General features: G+C 37.5%; 1 protein-coding gene across 3 annotated transcripts in view; it reads left to right on the forward strand.

Moving 5' to 3' along the window:
* DYNC1I2 (dynein cytoplasmic 1 intermediate chain 2) overlaps positions 1-5,762 on the forward strand; it is a 51,425-nt gene extending 45,663 nt beyond the window's left edge. For all 3 annotated transcript variants that reach the window (XM_046659165.1, XM_046659167.1, XM_046659166.1), the window contains 3 exons: positions 2,135-2,275; positions 3,727-3,852; positions 5,122-5,762. In XM_046659165.1, coding sequence (XP_046515121.1) covers positions 2,135-2,275; positions 3,727-3,852; positions 5,122-5,235 — 381 coding nt within the window. In that variant the 3' untranslated portion in view covers positions 5,236-5,762. The remainder of the gene's footprint in view (positions 1-2,134; positions 2,276-3,726; positions 3,853-5,121) is intronic.
* Positions 5,763-20,037: the final 14,275 nt, after the last annotated feature.

Below are 20,037 nucleotides of genomic sequence, written 5' to 3' on the forward strand. Positions count from 1 at the left end.
TTTTTCTCCTCTCTCAGCTCCTGGAAACCACTAATCTACTTTCTATTTCTGTGGAACTTCCTATTACGGAACAGTTCATGGACATTTCATGGAATCATACAATATGTGACTGGCTTCTTTAACTTCTCAAGGTTCATCCTTATTGTAGCATGTATCGATACTTCATTCCTTTTATGGCTGAATCCTATCCCATTGTATGGATATATCACTTTTTGTTTATCCATTCACTAGTTGATGAACATTTGGTTCTTTCTACTTTGGGGCTACTATGAATAATGCTGCTGTGAACACTCCTGTTAAAGGTTTTGTGTGTGTGTATGTTTTCATTTCTCTTGGGTATATACCTAGGAGTAGAATTGTTGGGTCATATGTTAACTCTAGCATTTTGAGGAACTGCCAAACTGTTTTTCAAAGCTTCTGCACCAATTTACATTCCCAACAGCAATGTTTGAGGGTTCTGATTTCTCATATCCTCACCCACACCTGTCATTATCTGTCCTTTTATTATAGCCGTCCTAGTGTTATGAAATATCTCATTGTGGTTTTGATATGCATTCCCCTGGTGGATAATCATATTGAGCATCTTTTCAAGTGCTTATTTGCTGTTTGTAGATCTTCTTTAGAGAAATGTGTATTCTAATCCTTTGCCCAATTTTTAGTTGGGTTATTTGCGTTTTTGTTAATGAGTTGTAGGAGTTCTAGATACAAGTCACTTATCAATATATGATTTCCAAATATTTTCTCTCATTCTGTAGGTTGTCTTTTCACTTTCTTGAGGGTATTGTTTGAGCACAGGAGTATTTTATTTTGATATAGCCCCATTTATCTACTTTTTCTTTTATCGCTTATGCTTTTGGTTTTGAATACAAGCAAGAAACCATTGCTGAGTCCAAGGTCACAATGATTTACTCCTATGCTTTCTCCTAAGAAGTTTATAGTTTTACCTCTTATATTTATATCTTTAATACATTTTGACTTAATTTCTGTGTATGGTGCGAGGAAGGAGGGGTCCGACTTCATTCTTTTGCATGCACATATCCAATTGTCCCAGCATCATTTGTTGAAAAAAAATTCTTTTCTCATTTATTGTCATAACACCCTTATCGAAGATCTGCCACAATAACTTTGTTTGTGATTTGACTTAGATCCTTTTTGGTTGCTTATTGTCTATTAGTGAAATGAGCTTTTCTCTACTTCTAGGAGGGAGAGAGTGGGCAAGGATAGCTTTCCAGTTTCATAATCTAGGTTAAGCTCTTCTATGTTTTTTGCGAAGTGAATATATATCTGTATCCATCTGTCTCGTACTTTCTGAGACGTGCCTTTTCTTTTCTCTCCACCACTTTTATCTGAACCTTCTCTTTCCTTTGTCCTATTGTGCCGTATTCCATAACTTGGATTCTACTCCCAGCGGTTTCTCTTTGGTGAGACTTTGTCTTGAAAGGGAGCTTTGGTTTATTAACTTTTAGAGTTTACAGGGCTCAGACTGCACCATTAAACCTTACTTATATCACATTGAAGTCTGCTTGCATTTATTTATAAATGGGATTTGTCAAACTCCCTCCCAGTTCCTACTGCTGTTCTCAGACTGGCCCCTACACTGTCCAGTGAGCATTCGCCGTTGACTATGAGGCTCTTCTTTGCTGTTTTCCAGGTGTCAGAAGCCCTTGTACCTTCCCACAGTCTTCCCGCACAGATGCTCATACTGTGCAGTCTTGTAGTAGTCAGAGGTTTGTTGCCACCCACTTACATTTGGAGTTTTGTCTCCTGATTTTGTTGTAGATGCTGTCTGTGAATCTTTACTTTTCTATCATCATTGCTTTGTCTGGGCTTATTGGGAGATTTAGCGGAAATTCAAAAAGTACACTGCCATTGCTATCATCTTCCCAGAATCCTCTTATTGACAAATGTTTTTAAAGTACATTCTATTCCCTTTCTTGAACAGTATGATGTCTACAAGTTAAAAAAAAAAAATTCAACCCAATAGTTGATTATTAGTTCATAACTCTGGGTAATTCTGTAGTGAAACAAATTATAGGAACTTTTTCTAGGCTGAGTTAAATATCGTAAAATTTTATCATACTTGTTGAATGTATGTCATATTTTGACAGTGCTAAGAATCAACTTTTCTTTTCAGAATAACAAGCCTTTGTACTCATTTGAAGATAATTCAGACTATGTTTATGATGTTATGTGGTCACCCACCCACCCAGCCTTGTTTGCCTGTGTGGATGGCATGGGGAGGCTGGATTTGTGGAATCTCAACAATGACACCGAGGTGAGCAGGAAAATAACAAAAATTGCACTGAAAAATAGAAAATTGGAGATTTATTGAATAATTTGTGAAATTCCTTTTATCCCAAAGAATGTGAAAGGGCCCCGTGATTGTATCTTTATCACAAAGAAACCAAATCAGCTTTGTACCCTAAATAATAAACAGCATGCTGTGCGGTACTGAAGGGAGAAATAATGTTGCCAAGAGCACTGGGGCATTTCCTTTTACTTCTGAAAAGCACTATCATGTCTCTAATGTCCTGGCAAAGTCTCATTCATAAGGCAACTGGGATATTTTTCATTCATAGTCTAGAAAGCAGATAGTTTCAGGCTGTTGAAATATGTTAACCTTAATTCTGAATTACTAAATTATCTCTTAGCCTTGATAGAGCTGTATGTCATCCATAAACATTAGTCTTAGCCTGACTTGTTTGAATGAAGGAAAAATGTATCTTGATGACTTGTGCTATAAAGGATTGAAAACAGTGTTACGGTTACTATAAAATGAATATAGAAACCGTCAAATTTCCTAATTGTTAATACTAAAATCACTTATTGACAGTGAAATTTAACTGCAGCTATTATTTATTTTTAGCCAAGTGTATTTTTACCAGCTTAGAGAGGCTTAAAATTCTTAGAATTAGCAGTTTTATCATTAACAGTAATTTTTCTCTGTAACAATTTTGGCATTCTGGAGAGTTAAATTAATCATTTGGGGATGACTGGCATCAATTAGAAGGATTATTTTTTAATCAGATTTCAAAAATTTTAAAAATTTTATTGTGCTTCTAGACTGAGTCAAACATTTAATGTTAGCTCTGTGTGTGGCAAATAAATCTCTTTCTCCTCAGCATAGGAGAGGTGCAGTCAGATTCCAAGGGGCTGGTGCCATTGTGTTGGTGCCATCGTCCTGCCCTGCTCTAGACAGCTCGTGTGAACAAGAGGCTTTGGAAAGACTCATACTGTACCTTCAGTATGAACTGTTTCTAGAAACTGTGAATTAAATCACAGGTTTCAGCTGACAGAGTTGCAAGCTACAAATGTAATTCCTGTCTTCTAAAATTGAACCATAATCTATTTATGAGGGCTTTTGAAATGTTTCTTTAAAAGGGGGTTTCAGCCATCTGTTTTCAAACAGCTTGATTTCTTAAAGAAGTTAAAACAACAAAGAGTCCTCTATTAAAGGGAAGATCTTTCAAAATGATGTATCCAGTCATGTGAGAATTTCTTATATAAGGACTTAAGTTATTTTCCCAAACCATTTTCAAGGATTGACCATAATGTCATTTATCATATATCACTGAATGGGAAGAGAGTTGGGAAAATTCTTTATGTATTTTCGTCTTTGTTTTAAAAACTGTAGCCAGATTGGAAGAAAGAAGAATTACTGTTTTACATGTTTATAGAAATCTTGATGAAACTTTTAACACTGCACTATATTTTAAATGACTATAGGTACCAACTGCCAGCATTTCCGTGGAGGGTAATCCTGCACTTAATCGTGTAAGATGGACCCATTCAGGAAGAGAGATTGCCGTGGGTGATTCGGAAGGACAGATTGTTATATATGATGTGGGAGAGGTATGGGGTTCACTGCCTATAATTTGACACATCTATTTAGCTTTCACAGCCTTGTAGTGATGGTATCTTCTAGGCTAAAATTAGTCTTTGAGGTTCAGGAAGTGTATAAACCATATGATTGTAAAGGTAAAACTTACTTTCCACCACAGAAGTGAGTCTTGAGATTAATTTTTCTCTAAACTGGATGTCCTGTGTCCCCATGCAAGGGTTGGCTGTATACAGTGCCCAGGAGTGATTTCCTCCTTTTTATCCCTGGGTAGCACCTTCTTCATTCTTTCTTTTGTTATGCCTTATGATTCCCCATCATCTCTGGACACCCCCACAGCCTCTAACAATTGGATCTAGAGGGAAGTAGATGGAATCATTTAGAACAGCCACTTGAACTATCCACAGAGATGGAATTGCTTTGCATCTGCAGTGTCCAATATGGTAGCCACTAGCTACAGATGGCTATTGAACACTTGGGTTGTGTAGCCACAGCTGTGGCTAGTACAACTGAAGAACTGAATTTTAGGTTTTATTTGATTTTAAGTAATATAAACGTAAATAGTCATATGTGGATGGTAGTTACCATATTGGATATCACTGTCCGATCTAATCTAATCTAACCTGGTGGATTTAGAAGTAGACACATCCATTTGCCACACTGAATGGTCTGTGCCCTAATTTAGCAGTTCGGATTCCTCCAATATTATAATGATTGTTATAAAAAATATTTGGTCATCGGACTGCTTCAGTGAGGCAAAAGCATACAAACCTCTTTTCCCCTTTTGCTATTGGTACATCACTAAAGTGCGAAGAAGTAGCATACCGTCTGATGAAAGGAGTAAGATATCAAGAAAGGTTATCTTATGCTCCAAACAAAAATAAATACTTATAAGAAACCAGCTTTTATGAACCATGCTTCAAAAACTATTTCATACCAGGAATGGTGCAAGAAGCAAAAATTTTTAAGGAATTCTTCCCCACCTGGAAAATACACGAGATGGTGCACAGGAGTTATATTTACAGAGCATAATTGTTATTCTCTCTTGCACTGATGGTGGTAATAGAAAAATCATTTCTGAGGCTGTCACAACACACTTCACAAACACTATCTTTTGTTTCAACATGTTGTAAATTATTGTTATAGTCACTGTAATTATGGAAAGGCCATTCAGGTCAATTATTAGTTTTTAAGGGAAAAATTACTTGAAAACAAACTAAATAATATTAGGTAAGATGGTCTTTTATTTCATTATACATAAAACCTTGTTTTTCTTTTAACAGCAGATTGCTGTCCCCCGAAATGATGAATGGGCACGGTTCGGCAGAACACTCGCAGAAATTAATGCAAACAGGGCTGATGCAGAGGAGGAAGCAGCTGCCCGAATACCTGCTTAGCTCCTGAAAAGGGGATATGTAGCCTTAGTGGATTTGGGGAAGACTCTCAGTAGATCCTAAGACCATTTGCATGCTTCTGTCTAAATGATAGTTCAAAGGAAATTTTGTGGATTAAACCGTGGACTTAATGCAGCAAGCAAATCTTACAATGTCCCTTTTTATATAACATGCATCTCGTTTTGGATTTGCGTCACTTTTAATACAGCTGATTGACTTTACAGAATGCAGCCTTTTCTGAATTCTTATACACAGGTGTATATTTGGTATTAGTTATTCTTTTGAATTCTTTTCAACTTATTAACACTCTATACAGTTATTTCTAAAGCACAGATTAAATAAGTTCTGCATATTTTTAAATAATCACAAGTCCCTCTTATATTTAATGTTCTCACTAACCATAATATGTAGGAATGTTGTTTATTCTTAGCCATAGCATGCATACATCTATACAAGTTCCACTCTAATATCCTGTTTCTTCTTTGTAATTCATGTGATAGCTATCTATAAATAAAAACAAATATGCTTAACTTTTCAAATGTTCATTTTGATTTACTCCTTGCAATTTTAATTTTTCTCTTTTATAAAGTATCTTTTTTTTCATATCTTTCTTTAAGCTCCTGTTGAAATCAGCCACCTCAAATCTCATAAAACTTGGTGCCTTAACTATACCATACAGTATACTGTAGATCTCCCAGTGCATTGTGAACTGATGTTTAGATTATGTGTCAGTGAAAAAATTTCTCCTAGGTTAACTTTTGCTTTACTCTCTTATTTTCTTCCCATCTAAGATATATTTAGTATAAAGAATAAACAGAAAGCTGCCTTTTATTTTCACTGATTGAGATTACTATGTATGTGAGCTCTCTGAGACTAAAACCTTTGAGAGAAATTGATTTCAGGATTGCAATAGCCATGAAAGAAAAGTGCTCAAAGGAATTTTGTCATTGAATCAACTCTACATCTTGAGATCTGTTACCACAAACTTGTCTACAAGTCTGAAAGGTAAATGATAAATATCTAAGAATTATTGTTGAAATCAACCTTTTTCAGGATTAGAGGAAAGGATGATGATGAGATCTTGATTTTATCTACTTTAAATTGTCCATTTCCTTGATCTTGACCTTTTGTCCTAAAGTTTCTGTCATTTATTCAACAGAACATGAATTAGGAAGGAAGAATAGAAATCAGAATTTGAACATTTTTGTTTAATTTTTTAAAATAATTCTAACAAAGATCTTTTGGGAGCTAAATTTCCAAATAATAAGACTTCTTAACTGTGAGTATTGTATAGTTTAAGGAATAACTGACCAGGAATATTAGACCCAAACTCTAGTTCTAGTTCTGGCATTCATAAGAAGTGTGATTTCAGCCAAGTCTTTCCATCTGTTTATGCCTCCTTCTTTTTAGCTAGGAATTAAGTTTGGATTAGATGATTTCTAAATTTCCTTCCAGCTCTGAAATTATTAATTGTAATTACTTCAGGCTTTTCTCCATTTTTATATATTCAGTTTTCATAAATTAATAACCCATATTTGCCTATTATATACCAAAGGTAAGTTCTTGATAGCAGCAGGCAAATATCTCTGGTTATTTCATGGTAGCAATGTCTGTGAGTCAAAAGTTCAGTTTCAGCAGGGTCACACTGCCTTTGTATAGAAAAATTCTTGTAATCATTGTAATAGTTATTTTTGCCCTCAGTGTATCAAAATGAATAGGAAAGGGGAAAACATAATTATGACTAAGGTTGCAGATCCAGAGATGTGGCAAATCAGATGCTCATTGGACTCAATTTGATGTGTTCAATGGTCAAAGAATAAAATTGGTAAGTATTTGCAAAAATACTTATCACCAAAGAGTTTTTGCTTTTGGGGAATAACTTCTCCCTCTTCTCTCCAAAAAATGCAGTGTGGATCTTTGCCCATTTAACTTTAGTCTGCGTTTTTAGGAACACACGAATTTAATGTGAGGAATTGCCTTTTAAGGTTGACTATGTAGTACCAAAAGAGAAAGTACTGAGACTATCAATGTTGTGTAAAATCTTCTAACAGATTAAGCTGACTAGAAAAGTGTAGCACAGCTCTTTACATTTTTGGAATTGAAAACCTTATAATTTTGAAAAACATCCAGTTATGGAAATTGTACTTTCTTTGTTACCAGTTACACTTTTTTTCTGAATAGAAAACAAGCCATAGCTTTCTGGCTAATTTCTTACTTGTGTTTATTGTTTGGTTATTCTCTTTTTCAGTGAAAGGTTAAAGACTTTTGGTAACCCTTGTTTGTGTTGAGGAAGAATATTCAGTTTTTCAGACAATAATTAACTTGGAATAAATCTCAGAAATAATCATTTTTTTCGTATCATTTAAACCAAAAAACCAAAAATTCATTGGTAGAAGTGTCTTCCTGTTTATAGATCCAGTTCCCTACAAAGTTTACAGATTCTCTAATAAATTATTGTTGTAATAATTGCTGAGATACTGCATCTTGAAGGAATGGATGACTTAAAATTTAGGAAGAGGAACTAAAGGAAAGTAATGGTAGTGATGATCCTTGTCTTGCGACATTGTAAAAATGTTGATTCATTGTGATTTGTCCTAGTACTGATAGACTGTAACCTCTACTGCTTGAACCATTTGGAAAGCAAGGGCTTGAATGAATGAATGAATGAAAATCCAGTGTGAAGCATATGATTTTTCATCTTTCATTCTATTGGGCAATGCATTTTTAAATGTCTTTTTCACAACCCCAGTATTTTAACATTGGCATTGTGATATTTTCTAAATGGAAAAAGCTGTACAGTTAGGTGTATATCAAAGAGAATGGAGCTCCAGTTACAGCTCTAGCTGTTCAACGGCTGGGAGAACCGAGTTGTTTCAAACATGACATAGCATACAAGGTGGTGGTGTTGTGGCTGAATCTTGGGCGTAAGTCTGGGGTAAAAACGCATCAGGTTTGCCTTGTTTGATGATTTAGTGATGAGATTCCCATTGAGATTTTTTTTTCTCAAGCTACATTGAGGCAAGAATGGAGTGATTGCTTTTCTGCTACTACTATCTTGCTGATTGCTAGGCAAATAGGGGACCTCATAGGTTTGGGGAAAATGCCTGGGAATCTTTTTTTGACTCATTAAAAAGTGCTGGGAAATTATTTACTTAGAGATCTCGTTTACAGATTCTGGGGGCTTCTAGTGGCTACCAAAGAATTGGAAAGTTGCCCCAAAGGCAAGAAGAAAAGAACACCCACGTTCAATATTTCTTTTGAAGTAGAGGATTACAATTAAGAACATTCTTTTAACCAATTTACTCAATCTTACTGCCCCCAAAAGGTAATAATTTGCTTGTACTTAGTGTACTGTATTTTTAAAATCCTTTTCACATATAAGAAAAAGGTTTTAGAAAAAGATCCTACAATCCTAACCAGAATGCCAACTGGAAGACTTTGAATAGTCATCACATTGTAATGCTTTTCTCAATAGGCTGATGCTCTCAGACCTTTTGTTGAACTTTAGATGTACAGATTCTCCTTCTGCCTGCCATGTTCACAATTTCCCAACTTCTTAAAGTTCAAATGGATTTCAGGTATTTAAGTTTTCAGTATGTAGCTTCTAGCCACTGATAGTTTCAACACAGCCAATCAGAAATCTTTTACAAACTTTTCTAAAATTACAGTATTTTGTGTTGTTAGTTTCATAGCAGGAATCTCAGTTTTGACTTCTTAATATTCCATTACCAGTTCCCAGTCAGAGGATGAAACAGCTTGCATTCAGGTAAGCTTTCAGAAAGGTCTGTTTCACTTTGTGAGGTCATTTATTCAGGTCTCTGGTAATGTATTATCCTGCCTCTCTTTAATGTACTTGATTTGGTCGGAAAGCTGTGGGGCAGTGATTGGGTAGGGTGTGGAACACACCTACGTGGTGCTGAGCATGCAGAGACCTGACTCTCTGACTCTGGAAATCAGCTATACCACCGGTAAGGCTTTGATGGCAAGTAATTTTATCTTTTGTGAATTTTTGTACTAGATTTTTTTAAAAACTTTTTTTCTGAACAAAGCAATGGAAATGCTTTGGAACAAAATCTCTTATACTTAAGGGTGGCCTGGTATACAAGAAAAAGAACACTGGGCTCAAAAGTCCCAAGTTCTATTCTTGATACTCCCATTACCAGTAATGTTACCTGAGACAAGGATTAGTATCTCATCTGTTAAGTGAGGAAAATATTTGCTTTCTGTGAAGATTACATGAGTTATTGTGTATGTGAAGACTTTTGTGAATTATAAAGTACCACACAAATAGGAGATTTTAATTCTTTTTGATTTCTTTTTTTTAAGAATACAAGAAAGGAGAGAGACCATTTTGTGTAGCCATCTGTGCACTGTAACAAGAGCTCATCTTCTAAGGATTAAGTGGCTTAGTGTTTAACAGAAATTTTTTTTTTTAATTCTAAGAAATCACATCACAATTTGAACCCTCAGATGTTTAGGAGTAGCAGTGAACTGAGGGAAAAATACTAATATACTTTTCCTAGGAATGTTCTCTTATTACATTCTATGGAAAAATTATAAGTTACGCTAGTAGAAAAAAATGACCCACTCTGAATTTCCAGCCTGAACTCAGCTGTTGCTCTTATGTTAGCTATGTGTAGAACATGCATTGTGCTATCTGCTGCATTAGAAAAGAGGAGGTGGAACCCCGTTTTCAAATCAGTGAGAAAATAAACTTGGTTCAAGACTGCCCAATTACATTATAGCAGAACTAGAATCAGTCACTTCCACAAAAATCTGGGGAACAGCAGTTATTCAAATGTTACAACTTATGTAGTACTCTTCCTTCTTCCCTAGGATCAGTCCCTTGGAAATAATACATACTCATTGTAGGAAGATGATCACTAGAAGGAGGAGCTTCAGTCCTTGGGGACCTGTGTGTAGCTGTCAGGCTTAGAGGAAGCCCTAAGATTTGTCCTGCAGGAATAGCTTTTATCTAACTCACATCTGGATTGGCAGATCTCTGTTGACTCACTGTACCCAAAATTTGATTTCCAGAAGTAAGTCAAAACCTGACTTGTTAATGAAAACCAATTGAGCAAGAACTTGGTAACATGACTAAGCCCTTCCTCACAGGCCTCATTTCCAATATTTGATAGAGTCATGAATTTGTCAGTACTTTGAGGGTCATTAGATGGATTTGAAGGAAACTTAATCTTCTAAAGGCAAAAGAAATGGCCTTAGCCCTCCTGAAACTCAGGATCTACTTGCGTAGAATTTGTATCAATTGAGAAAAAGGACTTTTGTATTTTGTGTTGCAGATCACATAAGGAGTAAGGTGTGATTCGTGGAAGACTGCGCCCTGGGCTTCCCTGTTCCTCATCTTAGGCCAGTCCTTCATCTCTAGCCCTTCGTCCTCTCTGTTGTAAACTGAATGCTGCAGTAATATCAGTGTTACAAGAGAATAACTGAAATAATACATGCACTGAAAAAATACATGCACATAGATCAAAAGCCCTAAAAGGCAATTGAATTATCAACATGATGTACTTGAGTTGAAATTATATCAACTGAGAGGAAACAATTGACTACAGAATCCTAATGTTTGGTTGGTAGATAAACCCCTTAAAAACCTGGTGGTCCTGAGATTTGTATTGCTAGTTCAAAGTGTCTCGGACTTAGAGTCAACTTGTGTTGAAACTCAGTTAACCATACCTTTGAATAAATATGGCTTCACCCCTATAAGCTTACTTCCTCATCTACAGCTTCACAGGGCTGTTATAGAATTAAACCAGAATACATGTGAAAATGAAGCACTATAAAAATATGAGGCAGTACTTTTATGGGAGGTGATGAGTAAGTAACCTGCAACAGGTTCAATAACTGCTCTTCAGTAGCTCCTACAAGTTTACAGCTTCTATCTCTTGCTGTTAGAGGTTAAAAACAAGCTCTTACAAATTCAGAGATCTCTGCCGACACTTCTGCTTTACCACACAAGGCTTTCTGGCTTGATCAGTTAGGATTCCCTTCTAATCTAATCTTTGTTTTTTGCTTCCTCTACTGAGAGGGACCACAACAACCAGTATGAAATAAGTTTCAAAGAAATAGAATTGGGAAGATCTACTCAAAGATCTTCCATCAACACTTAATGTATGTCTCTTGTTTCCAAAGTTTATCGTTTCCTCTGCCTTATAAAGAACTGGTCTTTGTACATTCTGACCATGTAGTATTAATAACTGGTAGCATTTATTGAGTGTTTGCTAAATGATTATATATACAGTCATGTGCTGCATAATGATGTTTTGGTCAACAATGGACAAACAATAATGAGACAGCAGTGGTCCCATAAGATCAGTACCACATAGCCAAGGTGTGTAATAAGCTACACCATCTAGGTTTGTGTAAGTTCACTCTATGATGTTCACACAATGACAAAATTGCCAAACAAAGCGTTTCTCAGAACGTATCGTCATCGGCAAGCAACACATGACAGTATATACATACATATACATATTCTCATTTATCCTAGCTCCCCTATAATGTGGGAACTATTCTGATTACTAATTTACAAAAACACACAAATTTGAACCAATTTCTGTGGGCCTGATTTGAAGGTAGTTTCCATAGTGTAAATGTTCCCACATGGCCAATAGCAAACCTCCAATGTAATGTCACTGAACATGGAGTTGGGAAGATAGACATATAATGAGTTCTCACTGATCTAGTGCAAACCAGATCCAGCATATCACTGGGTTTGGGGACATTAAGTGACTCACAATCTAGGAACTAAACCCAGGCGGTCTGATTTTAGAGCTGTGTTGTTAACCACTATACTACTTTGCCGTTATGATTTTATCAACCAATAGGTCAGTTTTTTATTCAGATAAGGCTACATACAGTGCCACATGCTTAAAACACCATAAAGCAACTCTGTAAGAGGAATTAGGATTAATCTTCTGGCTTCTAGGAACCTACAAAGTGACAGTAGAACTTTCCATTGTTCTGGTTGACTCAAACTGCTGCAAGAAGCAGGTTAGACACAGGAATGTAAGTTTCCACTGGCTGAAGAAGATGGCAGTAGTATCCTTCCCTACAACTGTGCAGGACTCCCTTGTAGCATCTCTGTTAGCAAGGACTCTACCTGAAACCCATTTAGAAATCCGTACCTTTGTCCTTCCTAGGCCCTCCTCTAACATTTACAGGCCTTGAGGTGATAGGTCAAAATATCTCAATGTTACAAAATCAAGCTAATGAGGTGATAGGTCAAAATATCTCAATGTTACAAAATCAAGCTAACAAGCTATTAAATTATGTTTACAACATGCACATACAGCTTGGATTTTAGAATTTTCAGACTTCTCAGAATTCCATCTCAGAAGGTGGCAGCCAGGGGAGAACCAGCCAACAACCCCATTCCTCTCTTCTTCCATCAGCTCCGTCTGTTCTGTGACAGGCCTCAGAGGAACACTTGTGGATTCTTCAGCTTGCATGCCTAAGTTATGTGCCCCTGAAAATAGGCATCTCTTGGCCACCCTTTCGATTTAGTAGAGTGTTTTGGGGAAGATGGACCTGGTTGAAGAGGCTCATGCAGGCCCTGGAAGCTGAGCTGTTTATGCAGGAAATTTGAGTCCCAGGTACCTTGAACATCATCTAAAATGGAACAAAATGGGCTCCAGGTGGGTATTTCCTATTGGCCCTGCAGACTCTGCACCTTGGAAAGGGGCGCAGCTACCGGAAGACCTAGACATAGAGTTCTTGATTTAAGAGGCCCCCTAAAATGAGGCAGCTAAGGATAGTGCTGGGCCTTTTCTCCTAAAATCAACTGAGTGGTTTTTTTTTTTTTTATTGAAGTATTATTAATATATAAGTTTAAGGTGTGCAACATGTTAATTTGATACATTTATATATTGCAATATATAAGTAGCATGTAGCATGACAGAGGTGTAGCATTATAATAGCTTTCCATTATATATATATATATACCACAACTTCTTTATCCATTCATCTGTTGATGGACTCTCAGGTTGTTTCCATATCTTGGCTATTGTGAATAATGTTGCGATAAACATAGGAGTGCCTGTATCTCTTTGATATCCTGTTTTCATTTCCTTTGGATATATACCCATAAGTGGAATTGCTGGATCATATGGTAGTTCTATTTTTAATTTTTTGAGGAGCCTCCATACTGTTTTCCATAATGGTTACACCAATTATGCACTTACCTATGGACATCTGGATGTCTTCTTTGAAAAAGTGTCTGTTTAGTTCTTAGGCCGTTCTTTTTCCCCCAAGGAAGATTCTCCCTGGACTAACATCTGTTGCCAATCTTCCTCTTTTTGTATGTGAGCTGCTGCCACAGCATCACCACTGACAGATGAGTGGTGTAGGTCCACATCCTGGAACCAAACCTGGGTCACCAAAGCAGAGCGTGCTGAACTTAACCACCAGGGCACAAGGCCTGGCCCACCTCTGCCCATTTTTTATTGGATTATTTTTATTGGATTTGGATTTTCATTATTGAGTTGTATGACTTCTTTATATATTTTGGATATTAACCCCTTATCTGACATATGGTTTGCCAATATTGTCTCCCATTCCACAGGTTGCCTTTTCCATTTTATTATTGTTTCTTTGGTTCTGCAGAAGCCATTTAGTTTGACTGTAGTCCCACCTGTTGATTTTTGTTTCTGTTGCTTGTGCTTTTAGTGTCATATCCAAAATATTGCAAAGACCAGTATCAAGGAGCTTTTTCTCTATGTTTTCTTCTAGGAGTTTTATGGTATTAGGTCTTATGTTTGTCTTTAATCCATTGAGAGTTAATTTTTTTGAGTAAAGTAGGGGTCTAATTTTCATTTTTCTTCATGGGGTTATCCAGTTTTCCCAACACCATTTGTTGAAGAGACTGTCCTTTCTACATTGAGTGTTGTTGCCTCCCCTATCAAATATTAGTGGACTGTATATACAGGGGTTTATTTCTGGGCTCTTTATTCTGTTCCATTAGTCCATGTGTCTGCTTTATGCTAGTACCATACTGTTTTAATTACTATAGCTTTGTAGTATACTTTGAATTCAGGGAGTGTGATGCCTCTGGCTTTTTTCTTTCTCAGGATTGCTTTGGCTATTCAGGGTCTTTTGTGGTCCCATACGAATTTTAGGATTGTTTTCTCTATTTCTGTGAAAAATGCCATTGGAATTTTAATAAGGATTGTAGATGGCTTTGGGTAGTATAGATATTTTAACAATATTAATTCTGATCCATGAACATGGGATGTCTTTCCCTTTGTGACTTCATTTTTTTTCATCAGGGTCTTGCAGTTTTCATTGTACAGATCTTCTTCACTTCGTTGATTAAATTTGTTCTTAAGTATTTTTTTTATTTATTTTTAATGACACCTGAGCTAACATCTGTTGCCAATCTTTTTTTTTCCTTCTTTTTCTCCCCAAACCCGCCCCCCCTCCCCCACCGACCCAGTACATAGTTGTATATTCCAGTTGTAGGTTCTTCTGTTATGCTGTATGGGACACTGCCTCAGCATGGCTTGATGAGTGGTGCTAGATCTGCACCCAGGATCTGAACTGGCGAAACCCTGGGACCACTGAAGCAGAGCGCACGAACTTAACCACTTGGCCATGGGGCTGGCCCCCAGTATTTTATTGGTTTTGATGCTATTGTAAGTGGGATAGTTTTATTTCTTTTTCAGGTGTTTTGTTGTTACGTTTCATTGTATAGAAACGTAACTGAGTCTGTATGTTGATTTTATATCCTGCAACTTTGAGCCTGTGTGTCCTTTAAGCTAAAGTGAGTCTTTAGTACGCAGCATATAGTTGGGTCTTGTTTGTTTGTTTTTATCCATCCAGCTACTCTGTTCCTTTTGATTTGGTGAATTCACTCTATTTGTATTTAGAGTTATTACTGATATGTACAGACTTATTATTAATGCCATCTTATTAATTGCTTTCTGATTGTTTTGTATTTCTATTGCTTTTTCCCCCCTCTTTTTCTGCTTACCTTTGTAAATTGGTGATTTTCCATGGTGGTGTCTTCTGTTTCCCCTTTCATTATCTTTCATGAATCTGCTCTAGGCTTTTGCTTTGTAGTTACCATGAGGCTTACATAAAACATCTCATAGATAAATCAGTCCATTTTAAACTGACAGCAACTTAATTTCAGTCACCAACAAAGAGTCACCCTTTTGCTCATCCTTTTATATTTTTGATGTCATTACTTACCTCTTTTTATATTGTCTTCATTAACAAATTATAGTATCTATAATGATTTTTAATGTCTTCTCCTTTAACCTTTATACTATAGTTAAGTGGTTAACAAACCATCCTATTACAGAATTAGAGTTTTCTGACTGTATATTTAACTTTACCAGTGTCTTGTATACTTGCTTATGTTTTCATGTCACTGATTAGCATCCTTTCACTTCAGTTTGAGCTCCTTTCAGCATTTCTTGCAAGGCAGATCTAGTGGTGATGAATCCCTTAGCTTTTGTTTGTTCCCCTTCATATCTGAAGGATAACTTTGCTGGATAAAGTATTCTTGGCCAGCAGTTTTGTTCTTTCAACACTGAATATGTCATCCCACTCTCTCCTGAACTGTAAGGTTTCTGCTGAGAAATCTGCTGGTAGCCTAATGAGGATTCCTTTGTAGGTTACAATCTTTTTTTCCCTCACTGCTTTTATGATTCTCTCTTTAACTTAATTTTTAAACAGTTTCATTATAATGTGTCTTAGAGGTCTTTTTGCAATGAGACCATAGGGTGACTTGTTAGCTTCATGAACTTGGATGTCCAGATCTCTCCCCAGGTTTGGGAAGTTCTCAACTATTATTTCTTAAATAAATTTCCTGCCCCCTTCTCCCTCTTTTTTCCCTCTGGAATGCTGACTATTCTAATATTTGTTCTTTTGATGGAATCTCATAGATCCCGTAGTCTTTCCTCACTCTTTTTCATTCTTTTTTCTGCTATGTTATTTCAAAATTCCTGTCCTCTAGATCACTTATTCTGTATTCCATTTGCTATATTCTGCTGCAGGTGCTCTCTGTTGAATTTTTCATTTCATTCATTGAACTCTTCAGCTCCAGAATTTGTTTGGTTCTTTTTGATTTCCATCCCTTGGGTAAATATCTCATTTTGTTCATGTATTTTTTGTCCTCTTATTGAATTATCTTTCTGAGTTTTCTTATAGCCCATTGAGTTTCTTCAAAACAGCTATTTTGATTATCAGCTATACTGCAAAATTCCGTACCTTTGAGCTTGTTATTGGAAAATTATTATTTTTTAGTGATGTTTCCTTGAGTTTTCATGTCCCTTGTAGTTTGGCATTGCTGCTTTCACATTTGAAGTAGCTGACATCTCCTTAAATCTTTACTAGTTGCCTTCAGGTGGGGTATGCTGTTGGTTGATGCTGTTATATCTGGGGTTTTCTCTGCCTTTATATAGGTATACGTGCTGCACTCTTCTTGCGGCAAAATTCTTAAGCTTTTATGTCTTCTCTGGTTCTTACCACTCATCAGACTGGCTACTGGAAACTTCTCTTGTTTTCCAGAAGGTGGTGCGATAGCTCAAGTTTGTAGTTTCGCCCTTGCCCACCTGTCCTGGTCTGTTTTTGTGATAGCGTTTACTGGACTTGCTCTTGCAACTGCACTCAGAATGACTGTAAGGAGCTGGCCACAGAGTGAAGGGAGCATTTGAGGCGTTGGGGGTACCTGTGGACTCAGTGGGGTGATCCTTGCATGAGGCACTCCCAGAGGCTCATGGGCAGACTTCCTGCTGAAGTCCAAACACCGTCAGCAGGAACCACCTTCCTTTAATATTCTTATCTGCCTCTTTCCCAGTCTCTCTCCAAGTCATGGGGTCCTGTCTCAGTATTCTGGGTGTTGCTGGAGAGAAATGGGATTCTCCAGCTGTGTAATGGGATAGCCAGGCACTCACTCACTACTCTCCTTTCCCCCATGGAAGTGATTGCCACTGCTGGATAGTTCATCCCTGAGTATTGCTGTGGCGGTGCGGGGACAGCCCTGGGAAAGTTCCTCTTACCATCTGCAGTGCAGCCAATCTTGTGTTTTTTTTCTTCTCCTCTGATGGTATGCTGGAAACTCCCCTTGGGAAGCCTGGATTTCTGCAAATTCTCTCTTATCCATGTGTATCTGCTCAGGTCCACACTCTCCAGGCTTTTTCCCGACCACGGCAAGAGAAGTTGGGGCAGTTTCACTGGTTCCACAGCCTGTACCAAGGTCTGTCTTCCTATTACTGGATGCACAGGTAGGCAAGACTCCTCCTGGGTCCCTTGGCATATGATGCTCATTCCCACAACAGCACTTTTGTTTGTAGATGGATGTCTAATTTGTTGTTTAAAAAGGAGGAACATCTTACACCGCCATGATGCTGACCAACTGAGTAGTTTTTAAGATAGCTCTATTATCCCTAATCTTTCAATGCAAATAAAACTGGTTATCACTGACCTATTTTATGACCCTTAAGATTATTCACTGCTAGGAATTGCTCATTAGTATTGATAAGTTCATCACAAAATTGTGCATGTTAGGAAGCAGTGAAAAGAGCTGCTATTTCAGTAATTGCTTGTAAACAATACTTTCTGTGAATAGCTAGTAGTACAGCACATTTTGTAACTACAGGACAATCCCAGGAGCCACTACAACACTAGTTCTGTTCAAGGAAATTAATTGGAACAAAGGCTATGAAAGAGTTTTTGTTCTGTTTGCTTAAAGTGGTATTAGATTGGATCAAAATGGCAGATGCAACAGAAGCATCTTTCTCTCTCAACCCTAAATCCCATAAGGTGCTAAAGCAGAAGAAAAATAAATATGCTACAGCACTGAAAAATGAGAGGGCTAGCAATGGAATAAAAATTTTGAGGAATGCCAGAAAGATAGAAAGCAGGTGAGATCAAAGCTATGGGCAAATAAGAGGAAATCACAAGAAAACAAGTAAAGACTACTGCAAACAGAGGTATGGGTTGGAAGTCAGAATCAACAGTTGCAAAGAGCAGGAAGATGCCCATGGGTACTGTGCAGGTGATTCGGTAGGGAGCTGATTCAGAATAGCTAAGCAAGTCCCGTCGCCCAACCATGGGCCAGGGAGCAGGCAGCAGGATTGTCTATACCCAGCCTATAACATAACCATGAGTGAAGCCACTGGAGCTAGAGAAGTAGGGCAGTGCGCCCCAGGTACTTGCTTACCCAAAATCAAAATATTGGCATATCCTCACCTGGCAGCACAGCCCACCCTGCCCATCACAGGCTTTGATAAATAGAACTTCCACAAAAAGAGGATCTCAAATACAAAAATGAGCAACTAAATAAGCAACTAAACAAATTACAACTATGAATCACCAAAATATTTCAAGAAAGCCAATAATATGAAAAGCCAAAACAACTTCAAAAATAAAAAATCCACAGAAGAAGACAATAAGTAAAGTGTATTAATATCCCAAGGGCACAGAAGAGGATATGATAGCCATTAAATTTACAAACAAAAAAAACACAGGCTATTGAATATAGAGGGATACAGCTGAAGAGGAAAGCTTTGAGCAGGATGATGGCAAGGTGAGTCTCCCATTACTCAACCTGGAAGTATAGATGGAGAAAGTATCAGGGAAAGCCAAAAGATACACAGATAGGTCCATAAATTCCAGTATATAACTAAACAGAAAGGAAATAAGGAATGTAGAGAGACAAATAGAGTAGAATAGATTTCTCTGGTCTGAAAAGTCAGGACTAAAAGGATTTGTCCACATTCAGCATAGAACCAGATGAATTTTTTAAAAGGCAAAGTTTTGAAATACTAATGATATAGGACAATCCTAAAAGCTAGCAGAGGCCAAAAATTATGTACAAGTTAACACTATTGGCATCAGGCCTCTCTTTGCTAATCATGTATAAAGACAACACAAGAACCGAGAATTCTAGACTTGCAGTTTCCATTCCTGCATATCAGAAACTTAGAAGTTGCCACTCTGCCCTAACAACAAGTAAAAAGCTCAACAAGCTGAAAATAACTCATCCTAGATCCGTAAGGGAAGTAAGCTCACAGGGTAAACTCTAGGGCAAGATTAGACTGACAGGCAAATCAGAGAATCACAGCATTCTGGAGCGTTAACCTCCGTCGGAACCAGTGCAGGGTAGGGAAACCTGAAAGGTAATTGATAAAAGGCTGGAGGTGCAGGGTAGACAACTCAGAGTTAAACACTCCAGGGGGACCCAGTCATGTGGGGAGGGGAGGAGGACACTTTTTTTTTTAGGAGTTTTACTTCCTAGGTCTCTACCAGTTCCTCACAGTGAATGTCTGAGAATAATCCCCTCATGGTTCCAGCAGGAGGAGGAGAAAAGCAACCATTTTGAAATATGCCAGAGCATTCTGTTTTACCTAATAAGGTCTGCCCTCAGGAGAAACTATTTAACCAGAGCCTAACTTGCTGGGGTTTTATCAGAGCCTGAGTGACCTGGGAGAAGGGAAACACCCAACTCCCTCCTACTCTAGCCATTCCGTCCCACCGGGGCGGGGGGGGGGGGGGGGGCCTGAGAGCATGTGTAATTCACACTCCAGAGGCATACACTCACTAGAAGACTGAGATCTAATCACAGAGTATAAAATGCTTCTCCCCTACACCTCACCACCACATTACTAAAGGCATTTACAGCAATTCCTTTGCCTGGTTTTCCATGCCCAGTTATCAGGAAAAAATTACACACTAAAAGTCAAAAAACACAGTTGGAAGAGAACAGAGCAAACCAAAATTATGTGATATGGCACATATGTCATATGGCAGGGATGTTGGAATTATCAGACTGGGAATTTA

Source organism: Equus quagga, chromosome 4, assembly GCF_021613505.1.
Source record: "Equus quagga isolate Etosha38 chromosome 4, UCLA_HA_Equagga_1.0, whole genome shotgun sequence".
Taxonomy (NCBI): Eukaryota; Metazoa; Chordata; class Mammalia; order Perissodactyla; family Equidae; genus Equus; species Equus quagga.